Here is a 21,587-nt window from a genome sequence, read left to right as displayed (position 1 = left end):
CTTTTTGTGCGCACGAGGGAGCCTGGGCGAACACCAGGTAATGCGCTTTCAGGCTGCCACATCATTTCTGGCGCTATATAACGCTTTCTGACACGAATCGTCAGAGGAAAAGAAACCTGGGTGCAAAGCTATGAACCGAAAGCAAAAGGTCTTCAGAATGACTACACACATCTTCTCCTGCCATGAAGAAATTCAAGTCTCAGCCCTCTGCCGGAAAGGTCCTTTTTCCATCCTTTTCTGGGGTATGAATGGGCAGATTTTGGAACACTGTCAGCAAAGGGGTGAAACAGTGAACAGTGCCCGGTTCAGTGCCACGTTGGAGAGTAAGGCCAGCAATACAGAGCCGTAGCAGAGGACTTTTCTCTAGAAGTGTTCTTCTCCTTCACGACATTGCGTGCCCCCACACCGCCGCTGCAACACTTGCCGTCATTCGAAGATTGAGATTTCAGGTCTTACTGCATCTCCCATACAGCCCTGATCTCGCTTCTTCGAATTACCACGTGTTTGGACCTCTGCAAGACTCTTTCAGAGGACGGCAATTTGAAAGTGATGATGAGATCAATGAAGCGGTGACCTCTTGGTTACGGTCACAGCCGAAAACCTTTTATTCGAATGGAATAGAAAAGTTGGTGCAACGGCATGAGCAGTAAATCGAAATGGAGGGTAGTTATGTTGAAAAATGACTTCTTGTTTGTATGTATAAGTGAAATATATGCTTCGCAAAAAATATTTTGCTGTTACTTTTTGGATCACCCTCCTATATTCGGGCCGTGTCTCTCCGCAGATTAGACGGGAAGGCCTCTGTGGAAATATCTATACTGCATTTACCTACAGCTCAGTGGGCCTATTGGCATACCCACTGCTAACGCCTCATCATGAGGCGCCGCGCGGGATTAGCCGAGTGGTCTTAGGCGCTGCAGTCATGGACTGTGCGGCTGGTCGCGGCGGAGGTTCGAGTCCTCCCTCGGGCATGGGTGTATGTGTTTGTCCCTAGGATAATTTAGGTTAAGTAGTGTGTAAGCTTAGGGACTGATGACCTTAGCAGTTAAGTCTCATAAGATTTCGCACACATTTGAACATTTTTTTCATCATGAGGCAAACGGTGAACGGCCCACACGTGGCTCGTCGTCTCGCATGCATACCCATTGCACATGGCCAGTACCCGATAGTTTCGACCATTCAGTGGTTGCAGCTAGGGCACACCCTAGTTACGGTGGGATCACATCCTGTTCAATCCGGCATATCGAAACCTAAATCTAAATTTTCAGGCAGGGAAAAATACACGGAAAGAAATGCACTGTCAAAATTTTAGCTGCTAAAACGTACTTCAAGTGTTTCTTTTATGTTAAAGCTAATCACTTTTGCCCTACGAAAAAACGCCTATAAAGGAGGTTTGTGCAGCCCCCCCTGCTTAGTGAGTGAATCGGCGAATAAGCAGACGCAGCCGTGACAGGAGAACGTAGCGCCGCGTAGTGCAAAGTCAAAAGTGTACACACATGAATTTTAAGTACTTAACCATAACAAAAATGTCTCAAATAATTAATTTTCTGAATAACCTGCAGTTAATATATATAGCTAAACTGTTGCAGATTTGTTATGCAAATGACTAGCAGAGGAAAGAAAATCATGGGATTGTATGATGCTACTTTACAGACGATTTCTATCAATCAGGGCTTAGATTGTTGACATTAAATATTTTGTATCAATTCCCGTAGCACAGTGCTTATGAGAACTTTTGAATAATGTTTATTTTACTAGGAATGAAACATTTCCTTATTTATTCCCTCCAATCGTCACCAACGTTCGAAGTTTTTATTGGCTGGCGAAAACAAACATTTTCCCAACACCGTGCACACCTGATAAAAAAAATTAATGCCTTCAGACACTTCGTAGTAATTACTAGTTTTATTTAGACAGAACTGGAATGGGTTACGAAACGGTCGTTGGCCGTTGTTCTGCGTACTGTGCTGCGTACCAGGCATACTTGATGAAATTCGTAAAGTGTGGTGATCCATGCCGCCAATGTAGATATGACTGAAGTTAAACAATACTGTTCTGCTGATAAACCTGAAATGACAAAGAGCTAACGCGAATTATATTGTCCGACAATTTTCTGAAAAATGCTTTCGTTGAGTCACACTATTAGTACCAGGTGGCGTCCTAAAGACAGATGTGTCGTTCTGTCTCGCCAAGAGTGCGTCAAAAGCAATGAATTATTTTCTGCAACTGATAAGAAGACGTTTCGGATGTAACTATGAAAATAATCCTCTCCCATTTTCTCAGATTTTTCTACGTCCTGCCCGCATCTCGTGGTCGTGCGGTAGCGTTCTCGCTTCCCACGCCCGGGTTCCCGGGTTCGATTCCCGGCGGGATCAGGCATTTTCTCTGCCTCGTGTTGGCTGGGTGTTGTGTGCTGTCCTTAGGTTAGTTAGGTTTAAGTAGTTCTAAGTTCTAGGGGACTTATGACCACAGCAGTTGAGTCCCATAGTGCTCAGAGCCATTTGAACCATTTTTCTACGTCCACTACAAGATTTTCGCAAGTAAACAGTCTTTTTTTTTAATTTTTGTCCTAATTCACCTTGGCGTTCCTAAGACAGATGTAAAGCAGCGGAAAAAGTAATCCACTGATACTTATTTTAGTGTTAGCAGAAGAGCCAACACCGTGTTACGAGTGGAGGCCGAAATGCACGCGTTTTAGCTTACTGACGTGAGGTCTGGAACACGACAAGGAATGAGAATTCAGAAAGCGGACGTAATTAGTTTCATACTTAACTTTAATCCATTAATGATGTACGTCGCTCTTGACGGTACATGATTCACAATATTATCTGTTCAGAATACATTCTTGAAGATAGTAATTATAGTAACTGAATATGGCGCCTTGCTAGGTCGTAGCAAATGACGTAGTTGAAGGCTATGCTAAACTGCCGTCTCTGCAAATCAGAGCGTATGTAGACAGTCAACCATCGATAGCAAAGTCGGCTGTACAATTGGGGCGAGTGCTAGGGAGTCTCTTTAGACTAGACCTGCCGTGTGGCAACGCTCGGTCAGCAATCACTGATAGTAGCGACACGCGGGTCCGACGTATACTAACGGGCCGCGGCCGATTTAAAGGCTACCATCTAGCAAGTGTGGTGTCTGGCGGTGACACCACACTTATCACTGCTATTGTTGTATACGAATGTGTCATAGCATTCATTGTCCGCGCAAACGACTCTATTTTGCGCTCGAAAGAATAAAGATCGGTTTGAGCGCATTTCTTGCACGAAACCTGACTAATTGGCTTTATACACAGCATTCTGGGGGAAAACGAGAAGCTTCGTCTTCACGTCACCTACGAACTTCTGTATATTGTTGCCTATTAACGACCTCTTTCCAAGTCAACTCGAGATAAAGTTCGTAATTTGGCAATTTCCAACTTTTTTAAATACACTTTTAAATGATTATGCGCTTCTTAGCAGTCAAAATTTTGACACTGTTTCTTTCACTGTATTCTTCCTGTATAAAAAAATTTGAGGGCAGGTTTCGACATGTCGGATTGAACCGTTCCTTGTTAAAATGTTTAAAGCACTCCTTCTTCAGGCCAAAAGTGGCCCATCGGGATCATCCGACCGCCGTGTCATCCTCAGCTGAGAATGCACATAGGAGGGGCGGGAGGTCAGCACCGCTCTCCCGGCCGTTGTGATGGTTTTCTTTGACCGGAGCCTCTACTGTTCGGTCGAGTAGCTTCTCAATTGGCATCACGAGGCTGAGTGCACCCATAAAAGTGGCAACAGCGCATGGCGGCCTGTATGGTCACCCATCCAAGTGCCGGCCGCACCCGATAGCGCTTAACTTCGGTGATCTAACGGGAACCGGTGTATCCATTGCGGCATGGCCGTTGTCGTTACAATGTTTAGCAGCAAATGTTGCTGATCGGCACGCTTTCTATCACTCTTTCCATATCTCACTACACCGATTTACTTGCAATATTGTGGCGTGCTCTCGAGTAAGGCTATCAGTTTGTGAGTACTTATTGTTATTTCGGCGTGATCTATTTTCTCGAGAGATGCATGACGACTAGGTGGTGCATCATTCAGTCACCACACAATCAACAAAAGGCTACTAACTTCAGTTGCTTTTTTACACCGTAATTTCTTGTCGAATGATGAAATATATTATTGAATTTGTGTAGTTGAAAACTTCGGAGCGAAACAATCATATGATCCTATTTCCAGAAACACTGTTGATGCCTGTTACCTCAACGGCATCCTCAGTGTTATCGTCAGTGGTTAACAAAGTTACAAAGCACGCAGGTCGTCTGTCACGTCATTTATAAGAACTATTTGTCAGAGAGAATTCGATCTATATCTGTTCTCTGCAAACCACTGGGAAGTGTGTAGGAGAGGGTACTTCACGCTGCACCTCGTATTGAGGTTGCTATCATTGGCGCCATTTGGTGCGCTTCGCTAGAACGTAGTAAGGGTGCGCACTAGCTGATATTTTGTTTGTAAAATAGCAACTCAGTCCTTTATCTATTGACTTTTCAAACTCCCAGCTGGTATTTTACGAATCTGCTATGCTGAACATTTGTGGCCTCAGTTTGTCTTGAAAACTTCGTGACACACTGTTTTACAACGAAAGCCGTGATATGCACTTATTTGTCGTACACACATTGTAACCCCGTTCCTGCTGAATGCGGAGATGGCAGAGGAAGGGTAGTCAGTGACTCCTGTCAATATCGAAACAACAATAACCATTAATATGTTGTTTGAAGCATGTACACACATGTGAGCATCTTGGGAATGTAATAGAAATCAGATTTATCGTATTTTTGAAACTTCCTGGCATTCGTCACGTGATGCCGACGGTATGCCTAACTTTGGAAGGCGTCATCATTCTCGATTAAGAGTAATCGATTGTCATTCTGCTGGCGCAAAGTCGACATCCATATTTTGTCCAACTTTAAAACTACTTCTTTTCTATTAAAATTATTATGGTGTTTGTGAATCTCTATTGCTTCTCCAAACATGCGCGCATGATAAAGGGATGTTCGTGCTAGAACGCTTGTCTCATTAAATTTAATTTCGTGGTTTCCATCTCGAGAAACATGTTCAGCTACGGCCGAATTTTTTGGTGTGTCCTAAGCGACCGTTTCTTTTATTTTCGGCTAAGCGGGTGTTTACACTTCTTTTTCTTGTTTCAATATATACTTGTCCACAACTGCATGGAATTTTGTATACCCCAGGTGTTGCTAGGGGGTGTCGGGCGTCTTTTGCAGTTCTTAAATATTCCTTAATCTTCTTGGTGGGTCTGAACATTGTTTCGATCCCATACATGGCCAGAACTTTCCCGATACGGTCCGTGACTTTATTAATGAACAGTAGGAAAACTTTTCCAGTAGTTGACCGTTGTTGCTCTTGACTTCTGGCTTCTTTTCTTCTTTGATGGAGGGCTCGATCAATTTCCTTGCTGGTATATCCGTTTTTCATGAAGGCTGATCTTAAGTGACATAATTCATCTTGCAAGGAAGCCGGCTCGCAGATTTTGTTGTCTCTGTCCACCAAGACTTTCATGACACCTCTTTTTTTGCCTAGGATGATGGTTTGATTCCTTGTGGAGATATCAATCCGTGTGAGTGTTCTTTTTATATACCTTGTGGCCAAGCGTCCCATCCACCCGTTTAATTACCGACACATCCAGAAAATTGAGCTGACCGTTGCTCTTTTTCAAACTGTCTCTTCGGGTTAATACTGTTCAGATGCACCAAGAAGACATCCAGCTCTTCTTCACCATGAGTCCACACTATAAATGTGTCATCATAATAGCGGTACCATTTAGCTGGCTTTTTACTGGCAGTCTGCAACGCTCGCTGTTCGAAGATCTCCATAAATAAATTGGCAACAGCTGTGCTGAGAGGGCTTCCCATCGCCACCCCGTCGGTCTGATCGTAAAACTCGTTGTTGTACTGGAAATAGTTGTCGTCAGGCAGTGTTTAAGTAAAGCCACTATGTCAGTCGGAAAAATGTCTCCTATATATGAAATAGCTTCATTTACAGACACCATGGTAAACAATGATACTGCATCGAAGCTCACAAGAATATCACTTGGCCTGACGTTAATCTCCCTCAGTTTTTCAATAAAATGCGCCGAGTTTTTAATGTAACTGTCCGCTCTGCCAATGTATGGTTGCAGCAAGCAGGCGAGATATCTGGCCACCTGTTGTGCTGGAGATCCTATAGCACTCACTCCTATATCCTGGAAGTTTCAACTGAAGACACCGGCCGTGAAAGCCTACATTGTATGATTAGCCGTGATAGTGTCCACTAGAATCAGAGATTACGTTAGCGCCAACTGTGAAACATGACTAGCAGGACCATTTTTTTCGTCAAGATGTGTAATACGAGACAGAGTCCTGTGCAATTTAGAATGTATATGAACAGCTTTGATAGACATAAGAGATTCGCACTCGATGATATGCAATAAAGGACACCATAAATCATGTAACTGCATAAGCCTACAATGAGGTGACAAAAAGACATGGGATGGTGGTAGTATCGCGTACACAAGATGCAAAAGAGCAGTGAATTAGCGGAGCTGTCATTTGTACTCAGAAGATTCATTTGAATAGGTTTCCGACGTGATCATGGCCGTATCACGGAAATTAACAGACTTTGAATGCGGAATGGTAGTTGGAGCTAGACGCACGGGACATTTTCCTGATATCGTTTGGAAATTCAATATTTCAAGACCCGAAGTGTCATGAGTGTGGCGAGAATACCAAATTTCAGGCATTATCTCTCATCACAGATAACGCGGTGGCCGACGGTCTTCACTTAACGACCGAGAGAAGTGCCATTTGCATAGAGTTGTCAGTGCTAACAGATAAGCAACACCGCGTGAAATAGCCAGGGAGATAAACGTAGGACGTACGACGGACGTATCCGTAAGGAGAGGGCGGTGAATTTGCTTTTAATTGACTATAGCTGCAGACGACGGATGCGAGTGCCTTTACTAACCTCACGACACCGCCTGCAGCGCCTCCCCTGGGCTCGTGACCATATCGGTTGGACCCTACACGACTCGAAAATCGTGGCGTGGTCAGTCGAGTCCCAGTATCAGTTGGTGAGAGCTGATGGAAGGGTTAGAGTGTGGCGCAGACCCCACGAAATAATGGACCCCAGTTTTTAGCAAGGCGCTGTGTAAGCTGGTAGTAGCTCCATAATGGTGTGGGCTGTGTTCGCACGGAATTGACTGTGTACTCTGGCCCAACTGAACCATTCGCTGTCTGGAAATGGTTATGTTCGGCTATGCGCCCGTTGATGGACTTCATGTTCCCAAACGACGAAGTCATTTCGCCTGGACACAATTGTTCGCGATTGGTTTGAAGAACATTCTGAACAGTTCGAGCGTATGATTTGTCTACCCAGATCGCCCGACATGAACCCAACTGAACGTTAATGGGACATATTCGAGATATCAGTCCATGCACAAAATTCTGCACAAGCAAAATTTTTGCAATTGTAAATAGCTTTAGAGGCGGTATGGCTCAATATATTTGCGTGGGACTTTCAGTGACTTATTGAACCTGTTCCACGCCGAGTTGCTGCACTAAGCCGGGCAGAAAGAGATTCGACACGACATTAGGAGGCATCCCACGACTTTTGTCATTGTAAACTAAGTGACGTTTCTTCATCGACACCAACATAACCGCTGATCACAATGGGCCTACTGCCTCTGTTACATGTGTGTGATTCCTTTACTTCCTGGCAAAGAGAATGATGAATATTGTCGATAGCTCTGATTTTCATAGAGAATCAACGTGTGTTGAGAACATTTAACAAAACAAATTCGTTGCAAAAGACTTTCCGATTTAGTTACTTCCGGTGTTCTTGCACCCAGACCCAAAATATACTGATCCCCACATTCACCACAGGTGGTTTAAGGAAACCGCTAACTGGTAGAAGGGAGTTCCATTAAGTTTCGGGTGTGAAGCCGCAAGAAATCTCCTTCTTCTAATATTTCGGCTGTATAACGTTCAGCCATCTTCAGAGTGAGCCGCAAGACTGACGCTCCAATGCGCGCTTCGTCCCTTTATACTGTTGGACCGCGCGACTGCGCATGCGGCCACAGATGCAAATGCGCCAGAGACGTTGGTCGGCGGCAGCGACGTCCATAATGCACGAGTTTTATCTATGACTCCGCAGTTGATCTTTGTTGGCATATCGATATATCATTGTGAGCTGCACTGTGACGACGTCTTTGCGAGTTTATTACAGCAAGTGCCGGATTCCAAGATTTATCAAGATTGAAACCATTATCTCTATTAATTAAGTTCGTCGTCAAGAGAATTTCAATTGCCCCCTTTACTATCGAGTCCCAAAAGGATGATGTAGTTGCCAAAATTTCGACGTTGTCATACAACATACTGTGACCATTATCAATACAGTGCTCTGCCACTGCCGACTTGTTAGGTTGTAAAAGTCGTGTGTACCTCTGGTGTCCTGTACATCTTTCTTGGACAGTACGAGTTGTTTGTCCGATGTAAGAAAGGCCACATTCACATGGAATTTTGTAAACTCCAGATTTTCGGGGCAGCAAATCATCTTTGACGGAACCCACGAGTGCAGCTGTCTTAGGTGGAGGACGAAAAATCACGTTTACTTTGTGTCTGCCGAGAATGCGTCCTATTTTTGATGAGAGGCTACCCACATATGGCAGGAAGGCCATCGATTTAAAGGTTTCTTCATCTTCTTCTGCTTTCTTTGAGGCCTCTTTCGGTTTCATTTTCAGTGCCCTCTGTATTTGTTGTGGAGAGTACCCATTGTCTTCAAACACTCTTTAAGTGGGAAAGTTCATCTTGCAAACTGCTTTCGTCAGAAATAATATGCGCTCTGTGAGTCAAAGTTCGGAGAACACTCAATGTCTGCCCAGAAGCGAGCACTGGAGCGGCTGTCTTGCGGCAAACTCTGAAGATGACTGAACGTTATATAGCCGAAATATTAGAAGAAGAAGGTGATTTCTTGCGGCTGCACACCCAAAACTTAATGGAACAGTCTTTGCGCCGCCAAAACCTGAAGATTCACATGGTAGAAGGGAGTTTAGTCTCGCTGCTCCACGTGCAGCTCGATACTTTCCCAAACACAAAGAACTTGATGTGACACTTGATCAGCGCTAAACATCGGCAGCGCAGAGCTCAAGACAGTTGCGCATCTTCTCTGACATCGAGCGAAGTGGTGCAGTCGTAAGATTCCAGATTCAGTTCCTCTACGGTTTCTCTAAATCACTTAAGGCAAATAGCGGGATGGTACTTTGTAAAGGCAGGGTAGATTTCCTTCCTAATCCACTTGCACTCCGAGCTTGTGCTTCGTCTCTAACGATCTCGTTTCCTTAATAATTCTTCATTCTGCCTTATCTGACTATTTTCAAACGGTAGAATTGGACATCTGGGCAGCCAGATGAAACTCTACTCGCATAGCAGGAAAGGAACATGCCACTATAGTTGAAAAACGTCAGTCAGCTTTATTTTGAGGAAATAATGCGGAATGTCGGTATGACTCTCCACTCTGTCTACTGGGAAAGAGAGAGAGCAAATCATTCGTATATGATACATAATTGAAGTGGGTGTAGAAGTTAAACTGGCTAGACGATGAACTATGCCTAATTTATCTTAAGGCCTTTATCCAGCTTGGAACGCTCTACCCATATTAATTGTTACCTCTCGCCCCAGTGCCTGAAGGGAGTAGCTGTATCGATATGATGTCCTCGTCGTTACAGAATTCTTTCTCGGGACAGTCAGACTCGTCAATCTTGAACAACATAATACACTGTTAGCAGGTGTAGAACTATGAAACCGGAATTTTTCTATAGATGGTGCTAGCCGTCAGTGTAGGGTCCGTAAGACCGCTTCTGCAGCACCATCTGCTACCGGTAACTACTGACGACAAATGTCAACACACAGTAACTCAAGTTCCATACGTCGGTATCTGTTACAAACCCATAAACATGTCGATTTTTGTGCCTTGAAGAAAACTGCTGCAGAATCGCATCGAATGCTTGTCGAAGCTTTCGGCGAACATGCTCTTGGAAAAACAAAGTGTTTCGAGTGGTTCAAAAATTCAAAGTGGAGATTTTGACGTGAGAAACGACGAAAGCGAGAAACGACCGGAAAAGCTCAAAGACAACGAACTGCAGGCCTTATTGGATGAGGATGATATTCAAACTCAATGGGAACTCACGGAACAATTGAATTTGACGCAGAAAGCTGTTTCCCTTCTGTTGAAAGCTATGGGAAAGATGCAGAAAGTGGGTTCCGGATGAACTGAATAAAAGACAGCAAGCAAATCGAAAGCTATGCTGCTCGCCAGATACAAAAGAAAGTCGTTTTTCATCGGATAGTGACAGGTGATGAAAAATGGATACATTTTGAGAATCTACGTGTCGTAAATCTTGGATGAATCCAGGCAAACCATCGAATTCACTGCAAGACCAAATCGCTTAGGAAAGAAGACAATGCTCTGTGTTTGGTGGGATCAGAAGGGTGTCATCTATTATAAGCTGCTAAAACCTGGTGAAACTGTTAACACTGATCGCTACCAACAGCAAATGATCGATTTAAATTGAGCATTACGTGAAAAATGACCGGAATATGGAAAAAGGTAACACAAAGTCACATTGGTGCATGGTAACGCCCCATCACACACAGCAAAACGGGTCGGGATACGATCGAGGCATTCAGTCGTAAAATACTTATTCTCCGGACTTGGCTCCATGCGATTATCACCTATTTGCATCACTGGAGCACGCTCTTGCTGAACAATGCGTCAAATCATATGAAAATGTACGGAAACGGCTGGCTGACTGGTTCGCTTCAAAACAATAACTGGGATTTTTTTTTTTTTTTTTTTTTGCGTGGCGATGATAGCCTGCCGGAGACGTGGAAGAAATGTATAAATAGCAATGGAGATTATTTTGAATTAAGTATTGTTAACCTGTTTCAGAATACAGACTTGTAATAATTGCAACCAAATTCCGGTTTCTTACTTCTACTCCTGGTAAATGCACCTACGCACTCGTAAACAGAAGCGCAACAACACGAGGGCTTAACGATAACAGGAAATAAGAAAACAAGAGAAAATTATTTAATATGGTTTTAATTTATTGATATGCTTCTGAAGAATCTCTTTGCACACGGTTTTGAAAGCGACCCAAAACAATTTAATATTGATCCAAGGTCCGACATTATCTTCCAGCTTCTATTGAAACGGCTACTCGCGTCATCTATCACGGCTAGAGTCTTCATAGAGTGAACAATTAGTAGCAATGTGACAGCCAGCATTACGTAACACGTGAACTCAAAGACCTCTGCCCAAACAGGCACTACACTGCACTTTTCCAGTCATCAGTATCGTGTTGGGGTCAGCGCGTTTAAAACAGATGTTTCTTCAGTTTAGCGAAGAAACGGTTCAAAGATACACCATGTCACAACTAATTCCTTCGTCAGTATTTTTAGGGTAAGAGTTACATAGTGCCTTCATTGTATTCTTCACAGTTGATGTACGACATATTTACATAATATGTACCAAAATACCAGGTTTTTTTGTATGCTGACATGTAGCTTTGATGTCCAGAATGAACTTTCGCCCTGCAGTGGTGTGTGCGCTGATATGAAACTTCCTGGCAGATTGAAACTGAGGGTCGAACCGGGACTCGAGCCCGGGGCTTTTGTCTTTTTCGGGCAAGTGCTCTACCAACTGAGCTACCCAAGCACTTCTGTGAGGTTTGGAAGATAGAAGATAAAATGCTTGCGGAAGTAAACCTCTGAGGACGTGTCAAGAGTCGTGCATGAGTAGCTCAGTTGGTAACGCACTTGCTCCCTAAAGGTGAAGGACCAAGGTTCGAGTCCCGGTCAGGCACACAGTTTTATTCTGCCAGGTAGTTTCATAAATTTTCTGTATTTACCTGGCAATTTTAGTTGTTTACAACGATAAATACGTTAAATGTGGCCCGAGTGTAGCCCTCGGCAGATCAATCAGCCTAAAATTTATTTCTAGACCTCGGGCTACTCAACACATCAGTCTCTAACGACAGTCAATATTTAGAGAGTGGTCGCTAGCGCGCTCTAACCCTTTTCAGTACTAAACGGCTCCATTCTCTCACCTTACCTCACTGCTGACGGCGCTTTAAAATCTAATTGACGAAAATGAATTCGTAATTTGTTTTAGCATTAGAAAGGTACAAGCTGTGACCTATATAAAGTCATAAACTCAGAATTTTGTTGGAAAGTCTGAGTACTTCCGCGTGCTCGAGGTGCTCATACTCACGCCGGAATTTCCCTGTTTCCTCCTATCGCCATATAAGTACTGTTTTAAGTTTATGGGAAAATTATGTCAGTTCAGGAAAAGTACAAGTTATCACATAGTTTTTGAAATACGAGGCAGCAGGAGTATATGCTTGCGCTATCTGATACAGGGCACAAAAGTATGGCAAAGAAACTTCGTGACATGATAGCGCCATGTAAATGCAAAGCTTACGTAGGATGAGCAGGTTCATGCGGAATACAATGGAATGTTTTCCCAAGGTTTCTTGTGAGGTTCTTCTGAAAGTATAAGAAATAGCTGTCTCACGTTTACATTTTCCGTTGAAGTCACAATTGACGGTTATTGACGGATCGGATCATTGGCGCAATATTCTACTGTGTAATATTATAATGGTGCGAAGTCATGTAATGTGTTGAGAGCGGTTTAAACTGAACGGTTGCCCGGGGTTGATGTGATGAATGTTCCTCAAACCGTTTTCTATTGAAGAAAAAAAATAAAGAGAAAACAAGGGGATACATCAAAGTTTAACGACCTGTCGACGTCATGGTCATTAGAGACAGAGCACAAGCCCCGATTAGATGAAAATAGGTAAGACGATAAACTGTGTCATTTTCAAATCAAATTCCCTGGCGTTCGCGTGAAATTATTTGAGGATATCGCGAAAATTTAAATGTAGATGACTAGAAGAGTACGAGTTTAGTGATTTACCTGCTCATTCATCATGCTGAGGAACGAACGTGCCACATACACTTCTTGCCTGGATACGTTCTACAAGAGCTCTACGCTCGTCCTTCCCGTCATAATACGAGGGTTCCCCAGAGAGTAAGTTCCGATCGGTCACGAAATGGAAACCACAGTGAAAACCAGAAACGTTTTATTTGCAACAGTTTTAGGTACACCGTCCACCTACTTCTTTACATAGTCGCCGCTCCAACTTCGAGTGTTGTCGTAGTGCTGTATCAACTTTCCAATATCCTCGTTATAGAAAGCAGCCGTCTGTGCTTTCGGCCAGTTATCTGCACTGGTCTGCAGCTCGTTGTCTGTGGAAAAATTTTGTCTCCATAGCCAGCGGTTCTTGTGCGCAGAGATGAGACTCAGGGGGAGCCAATTACGGACTGTACTGTGGGTGATCAAACACTTCTCATCGGAAACGCTGCAGGAGCGTCTTCATTGCCCCTGCAGTGTGCGACCAAAAATTGGCCTGAAGAAGGAACTGCTCGACAGTTGTGTTATGTGGGCTGCATGACACAGGCGAAACCTCTAACCAGACCCATACTTGGCAGGAGACGCTATTCCCTACGCATCTTCACGTGCACACTGTTCACTCAAAACTGAAAAGAGCGACGCGACTCTATCGACGGGCATACTAGAGACACGGTTCAACACATCTGTGCAAAGTTTTACCGGATTTTCCCAGTGGTTTACATTTCGCGACCGATCTGAACTTACTTTCTGGACAACTATCGTACCAAAGCAAATATAATCGTTCCTAGATTTGCGGACGGTTCCTAGCGGAGCTATCAGATGAGAATATAGAGATGAATGTGTTCAACATAATTTCAATCACATTTCATGTAATTCAACTTACACTGCGCAACAAAAGTAAAACATTACTTTCCGAAACCCCGTAATTGTCTCTCATTTCAACGCATGAGCTCGAAATTTGGCTCAAGATTCCAGCAACCTTCACTTGCGGCGTCATCCTCGGACCCGGCGACGCTTTAAACAGCAAGGTGTCAACATATGCAAAAAAAAAGGCAAGAGCTTATACGAGGCGTGTTTTTTAAGTACTGTTTTGAAATATCTCAATAATTTTATTTTTGCATGAAAGACTGTACCTTAATCTAGTTTTCTACATAATTTCCGTCAATACTCCGGCACTTGTCACAACGTTGTACCAGTTTTTGAATACCCTCTTAATAGAAGTCTGCCGCCTGACTTGTTAACTACTGCATCACCATTGTTTCGACTTCGTCATCTTCTTGAAGACGCTGACCGCCCAGGTGTTTCTTCAAGTGCAGGAACAGGTGGTAGTCACTGGGCGCAAGATCGGGGCTGTACGGAGGATGATCTACAGTTTCCCATCGAAAATATGTGATGAGATCTTTGGTCTGATTCGTCGCATGCGGACGAGCATTGTCTTGCAGCAAAATGATGCCCTTGCTCAACTTCCATGGACTGTTGCTTTGATTCTGGCGTGACGTAGACCACCCATGTTTCATCGCCCGTAACAATTTGGCTTAAGAAATCAGCTCAGTCGTTGTGGTACGGTTCAAGCAAACTCAATGCACTGTCTAAACTTTTGGTTTTGTGCACATCCTTCAACATTTTCGGTACCCAACGCGCGCACAATTTTCAGTAATTCAAGTGCTCGGTCACAATGCCATAAAAAAAAGGACGAGAAACATTAGGAAAGTCATCCCGCAAGGAGGAAATCGTAAAGCGTCTGTTTTCTCTCACCTTATTGTCCACTTCCTGCACCAAACTTTCATTAACGACCGAAGGACGCCTACTCCGTTGTTCATCATGCACATTTGTGCGGCCATCTTTAAATGCTCTCACCCACTTTCTTACCATTCCATCACTCATAATGTTTTCTCCGTAAACTGCACAGACCTCACGATGAATATCTATCGCTTTTACGCCTTTAGCACTAAGGAAGCTTATAACAGCCCTTACTTCACAATCGGCGGGACTCACGATTATCGGAGGCATCTTTAACACTCAGTACCCAATGTAAACAAGGAAGACTCAGACTGTAATGGCATCAGTGTGTATATTAAGGTACAGGCTTTCATGTAAAAATAAAATTATTCAGATATCTTAGCACGTCTTTTTTTAATTTCAAAACGGTACTTACTTAAAAAACACGCCTCGTAAGTTCATGCTAGCTAAAAGGCGGGTTAGTGATGTTACATTGGCACCAAACTTCATAACAATTCTGTCCAACCCCACGATGCACGTGTCATACGATGGGGAGGTCGTCACACCCCTTCTTACATACATTTCACTCCTTCTTTTGACGCCTCAGTGATGGAGATCAAGTCCTTGACAACCAGCTTTGAAACCATGCGATTTTCTTGTGGGTGGCCGAGGAAAACATTTAAAGATACACTGCCGGTCAGGATCTACACGAAAATGCGTCAAGGGGTGGCATGTAGGGCCTTAATGAACCCACGCCTTCACTTGGGGGGTTGATTCCCACACATATAGCGGTCTAATACGACAGTTAGCAGCGCGATAAGCAACCTTCGACACTACTGCCACAGCCTGGGAGTTTCAAACCTACTCTAACGACAGCGTGGGGCTGCAACCCCACTGAAAGTGATCTGACCCATTTGGGGTATAGCGCGATCACAGTTTTTGCTCTTCTGTACAACTCGGAATCACTAGGGACTGTTATAAACGATTCGGCGAAATCTGTACCTTATACGAAGCAGCAAAGGGTTCGTGTGCTTTTTCAACCCTCCTTTTTCGGTCCCTGCTAGGTCATGATAAAGAGGGAGGGGGTGCAACATTAAGATGTACGTGAACAAAACGAAAAAGGGTCTCTCTAAGATCTCCCATTTCGGCAACAGTCTCGGTGCTACCCACGCACCTTAGTTGAGCACGTTACAAATTTACGTGTGAGAAACTTCGACACACATTCATTCTCGTGGCTGCCATGGCTCCTGAGCGTCAGGCAACCCCTTTGACACCCTTCCTACCCCGCCTACCTTACGGTGTATAGCAGCCGCATGACAGAACGTGCGTCGAAATTTTTGATAAATACAAATGTAATGTGCTCAACTACGGTGCATTGGGGCCTCGAGGGTGTTGCCGGAATGGGGGAGGGGGCACATCTGAATGTTGCATCTACCTCCCCTTGATCATACTGTAGGAGTGCGCGCAAAAGGAGGGGCGAAGAAACATTGGACCCTTTGCTGCTCCGGATCGCTTTCAGATTTCATCGAATGGTCTTTACAGTCCCTAGTGATTTCGAATTGTGCAGCGGGGCAAAAATTGCGGTCGCGTTTCACTCCAAACTGGTCAGCTCACTTAATTGGTGTTGCAGCTCCACGATATCGTTAGAATAAGGTTGCTAGCAGTGTCGAAAGCTGTCACGAAAGACGCCTTGTTGCTTGTCACAAAGCGAACTGTCGTTTTCGATCACGAAATGTGTGGAATCAACGCCCCTCGGGAAGGGGTGCTTTCATTGAAGCCCTTTATGTCACCCCCTGATGTATTTTTGTGTCGATTCACAGCGGCGGTGTGTCTGAAACGTTTTACTCTGCCACGCATAAGAAAGCAAAGTGATATCAGCGCTGCGTGTAGCGGTTCTGACATCCATTGCAGATGCGCCAAAAGAAGGGGTGAAATGTGGGTAAGATAGGGTGTGACGATCTTCTCATAGTCTGACACGTGCATGGTGGAGTTGGGCAGAATTGTAGTGAAATTCGGAGGCAATATGACATCATTAACCCGCCTTACAGCTCGCATGAACTCCAGAATTGTGGACCATTTTTGCTTGTGTTGACACCTTGCTGTTTGAAACGTCGCCAAGCCTGAAGCTGGCGCTGCAGCGCCCCACGCTTTTGCACCCTTACACAGCACGGTTGTAGCCGTCACTGAGCCGAATTTTAAGCTTATGCTTCGAAATGGGAGACTGTAACGGGGTTTCGAAAAAGTGATTCTTCAATTTTGTTGCGCAGTGTATTTATAATTACTATTTTAATGGCAGAATTTGTGCCAAAATAAACTACACCAGGCAGTGGAATTTGAAACAGTATTATCATTGCTAGGTTGCAATAGATTTATAGAGAAACTGAGTATCTGCTGGAAATGAAACACCTGTGATATCTCGTGTAGTTCGCATATGTCAGGAAATAAGTCATATTTCATTTTTGTACGTCGCGACGACGTAAAAAAGTTAGACCATTTCTGTTCAGATTCGCTGTATATTTGATATTGACAGATACTAACTTAGACTTAAAATATTTATTCTGTGATGAAATAATACAGTTAAATTGAGCATCATGCTTCACAACTACGAGGTGCTATTTGGTCTTGGACGATTCCTCATGGAGGTGATTACTGCTAAAAGTATTCGTCTTTGTTACATAAGATTTCGTATTTAATACAGTTGGTAAGTAAGTTTAGATATTTTGTTTAATAGTATTTAATACAAAACGTCGCTGTAGAAGCGTCGAAAGGAATCACATCTTCAAGGTTCTCGATAATGGCGTATTTCGGGTGTTCAAGATGACAGATTTTTTGCACGCGTTCTATTTAGAGACGAAGCGTCATTCACCAAGAGCGGTAGCGCAGACCGGCATAATATGCTCTATTGGGCAACGGAAAATCCACGATGGCTGCGACAAGTGGAACATCAACGAACTTGGCAGGTTAATGTATGGTGCGGCATTATGGGAGGAAGGATAATTGGCCCCCATTTTATCGATGGTAATCTAAATGGTGCAATGTATGCTGATTTCCTACGTAATATTCTACCGATGTTACTACAAGATGTTTCACTGCATGACAGAATGGCGATGTACTTCCAACACGATGGATGTCCGGCACATAGCTCGCGTGCGGTTGAAGCGGTAATGAATAGCATATTTCAAGGACAGGCGGATTGGTCGTCGAAGCATCATACCATGGCCCGCACCGGATCTGACGTCCCCAGATTTCTTTCTGTGGGGAAAGTTGAAGGATATTTGCTATCGTGATCCACCGAAAACGCCTGCAACCATGCGTCAGCGCATTGTCAATGCATGGCGAATGTTACGGAAGGCGAACTACTCGCTGTTGGGAGGAATGTCGTTACACCTATTGCCAAATGCATTGAGGTTGACGGACATCATTTTGAGCATTTCTTGCATTGTTCAAAAATGTTCAAATGTGTGTGAAATCTTATGGGACTTAACTGCTAAGGTCATCAGTCCATAAGCTTACACACTACGTAACCTAAATTATCCTAGGGACAAACACACACACCCATGCCCGAGGGAGGACTCGAACCTCCGCCGGGACCAGCCGCACAGTCCATGACAGCAGCGCCTTAGACCGCTCGGCTATTTGTTGTATTCATGTGGTATTTACAGGTAATCACGCCGTAACATAATGCGTCCTCAGAAATGATAAGTTCACTAAGGTACATGTATCACATTAGAACAACCGAAATATAATGTTCAAACGTACCTACGTTCCGTATTTTAATTTAAAAAACCTACCTGTTACCAACTGTTCGTCTAAAATTGTGAGCCATATGTTTGTGACTATTAGAGCGCCATCGATCACATAGCGAAAAAAGTGGTCCAACTAAAACATTCATATTTCTTTACGTACTACACGAATATGTAATAAGAAATGGGGGTTCCTATTTAAAAAAAAAAAAAGAGTTGATATCCGTTTGACCTATGGCAGCGCCATCTAGCGGGCCAACCAAAGCGCCATCTGGTTTCCCCCTTCAAGCTATACAAGTTTCGTTCTTTGTAGTTTTTTGGTTTGATGCTTATTTCGTGAGATATTTGACCGTGTCAGTATCATTGGAGGACCTTGTATACATAGAAACTGTATTACATGTCACCTGAAGACTGTGTACAATGCTCGTCATAGGGACCTGTGTATGTGTGTGTGTGTGTGTAGTTTAGTGTATTACATGTCACGTGACTGATATGGTGTGAAAACTGTATCCAGAAACTAACGCTTGCGTTCTTTGTGCTGCAGACACGGACAACCAGCGCGTGATCATCCATGTGAAGGACGTGAACGACGAGCCGCCGTACTTCATCAACCGGCCGCTGCCGATGCAGGCCGTGGTGCAGCTGAACGCACCGCCCAACACACCCGTCTTCACGCTGCAGGCCCGCGACCCGGACACCGACCACAACATCCACTACTTCATCGTGCGCGACCGCAGTGAGTACCCCGACCTTACCTTTTGGTTTGATGGCTTTGGAAATAGACACTCCCACGCCACTTTGTTCGCTAAAGTAATCTGCAGTCGCACGTGAAAGTCAGTCGTGTTACATCTAGTATTCGATGACGGTAACAAACGCTAGTAAAATTGTGGAGTACTCCTAAAGCAGAGCTGCCCAATTTGTTGTTGTTGTGGTAGTGGTAGTAGTGGTCATGATCCTCTCTCCCAAGACTGGTTTGACGCAGGTTTCCACGCCAATCTGTCCCGTACAGACTCTTCACTTTTACATAACTACTACCGCCTACAGACGACTGAACCTGCTTACTGCAGTCAAGTGCACCTGTCCCTCTACAATTTTTACACCCTCCCCTCTCCAATTATACATCGTACCATTATCAACGTTAAAACTGACGATATCAATCGCAAATAATTGACTTTATTTAATGGCACATTCAGAAGTACTAATTTTAATTTTATGACTATGCTGCATGCTGATGCTCGTATTATAATAGGAGAATCTGTAGAATAGGTTCAGATTCTAGTACACAAATTGAGACAAATTTCCCCACATACGGAATCAGAATATCAACAGATAAAACAAAAGTGATGCCATTTCAAGGTCTAAACCCGTAAGAGATAAAATCGTTGTTGATGGACAAATAATTGAAGAAGTAAGAGAGTTTAAATATTTACGGTAAGTTTTAAATTTTCGACGTCAGATGAGATAGAGCTAAAATTGGCCAGATTCACACATTTCTGTAGAGCTGTACAACGTACATTAGTAGATAACGTACAGAAAGAAACATTAATTAAACTCTACAAAGTAATAGCATTACCTTTGCTGTTGTATGGTATGGAATGTTGGACCCCAGCATCTGATCAATTACGACGAATCGAATCATCGAATATCGACTTCCTCCTCTTTGTAGCGAGACATTCATTGTTGAACCGTAAAAGAAATACTGACATTAGACAATAACTAAATGTTGAACCTATTAAAAATGCAATTGAAAAGTACCAACTGAACTGGAAAGACCATATCCAAAGCATGTTTTATGATAGAATACCTAAAGCGGCAATACAATATAACCCGACCGACAAGAGGAACGTTGGACCTCCCTTAAAGAGATGAGACGGAATACGTCAAAAGGCCTGGTCCTTGAAGACGATGATGATGATTTTTAACAGCTTCACTATTATTCGTTGTCTTAATATCTGTCCTTTCAATTTATCCCTTCTTTCAGCCAAATTGTACCATAAATTTGTTTTCTCCCCTGTTCCATTCGGTACCTCCTCATTACTTACCTCACACCCCTTCTATTGTTAAACATTCTACTGTTGTAGCGCTTTTCAAAAGCTTCTATTCTCTTCTTGTCTGCCTGCCGGGTTGGCCGAGCGGTTCTAGGCGCTACAGTCTATAACCGCGCGACCGCTACGGTCGCAGGTTCGAATCCAGCCTCGGGCATGTATGTGTGTTTTTTTTTTTTTTGGTAGGGTTTAAGGGCGCTCAACTGCTGAGGTCATTAGCGCCCAGTCACTGGTGTTAGAGCACAAGGAACCTGCTAAAACTCAAGGGGATGGGGGGACATCAAAAGGACCTGACAAAGATGCAGATGAAATAAGTAAAAAGGTTAAATGTCTTTGGTCAAGCCAGTTAAAGTTATAAAACGCAGAAGACGAGCAGCTGCTCGAGCGTCATCAGCTAAAACATCCGGTAAGGTAGATGGCAGGGACAGGACAACACGAAATTGACTAAAACGGGGACACGACAATAAAACATGGCGCACCGTTAATGCCTGACCACAAGGGCACTGCGGGGCTGGGTCACCAGAGAGCAGGTAGCGGTGGCTAAACCGGCAATGCCCAATCCGCAACCTGGTCAGAAGGACCTCCTCGCGCCGAGATGGTCGGGAGGAAGTTGTCCAAGCAGTTGGGAGCGGTTTTACTGCCTGGAGCTTGTTTCCTTGGAGGGATGACCAAGCATCCCACCACAAGGACACAAGCCTCTTACATACATCCCCACAAACGTCAGATGACGGGACACAATGGGAGGCTGGCCGAGGCTGGAGGACTGCAGCCTTGGCTGCAGCATCCGCAGCCTCATTCCCAGGGACTCCTACATGTCCGGGGACCCACAGAAAGCTGACAGAACCGCCATTATCAGCGAAAGAATGGAGGGACTGCTGTATTCGTTGAATCAAGGGATGGACCGGATAGGGAGCCCCAAGGCTCTGAAGAGCACTGAGTGAGTCAGTGCAGAGTACATACGATGAATGGCGGTGGCGGCGGGCATACTGAATGGCCTGATGGAGAGCAAAAAGCTCCGCCGTAAAGCTGGAACATTGGTCAAGGAGCCGGTATTTAAAGGTGGCGGTCCCGACGAC

At 44.1% G+C, this 21,587-nt stretch overlaps 1 protein-coding gene across 1 annotated transcript in view; it reads left to right on the top strand.

Moving 5' to 3' along the window:
• The window catches only part of LOC124616289 (neural-cadherin-like), a 966,400-nt gene that overhangs the window by 580,813 nt on the left and 364,000 nt on the right, over positions 1-21,587 (top strand). The window contains exon 4 of the mRNA XM_047144591.1: positions 19,011-19,202. Coding sequence (XP_047000547.1) covers positions 19,011-19,202 — 192 coding nt within the window. The remainder of the gene's footprint in view (positions 1-19,010; positions 19,203-21,587) is intronic.

Source organism: Schistocerca americana, chromosome 5 (genome assembly GCF_021461395.2).
Source record: "Schistocerca americana isolate TAMUIC-IGC-003095 chromosome 5, iqSchAmer2.1, whole genome shotgun sequence".
NCBI lineage: Eukaryota > Metazoa > Arthropoda > Insecta > Orthoptera > Acrididae > Schistocerca > Schistocerca americana.
The sequence above is the reverse complement of the archived record's forward strand: the minus strand, read 5'-3'. Positions and strand labels throughout refer to the sequence as shown.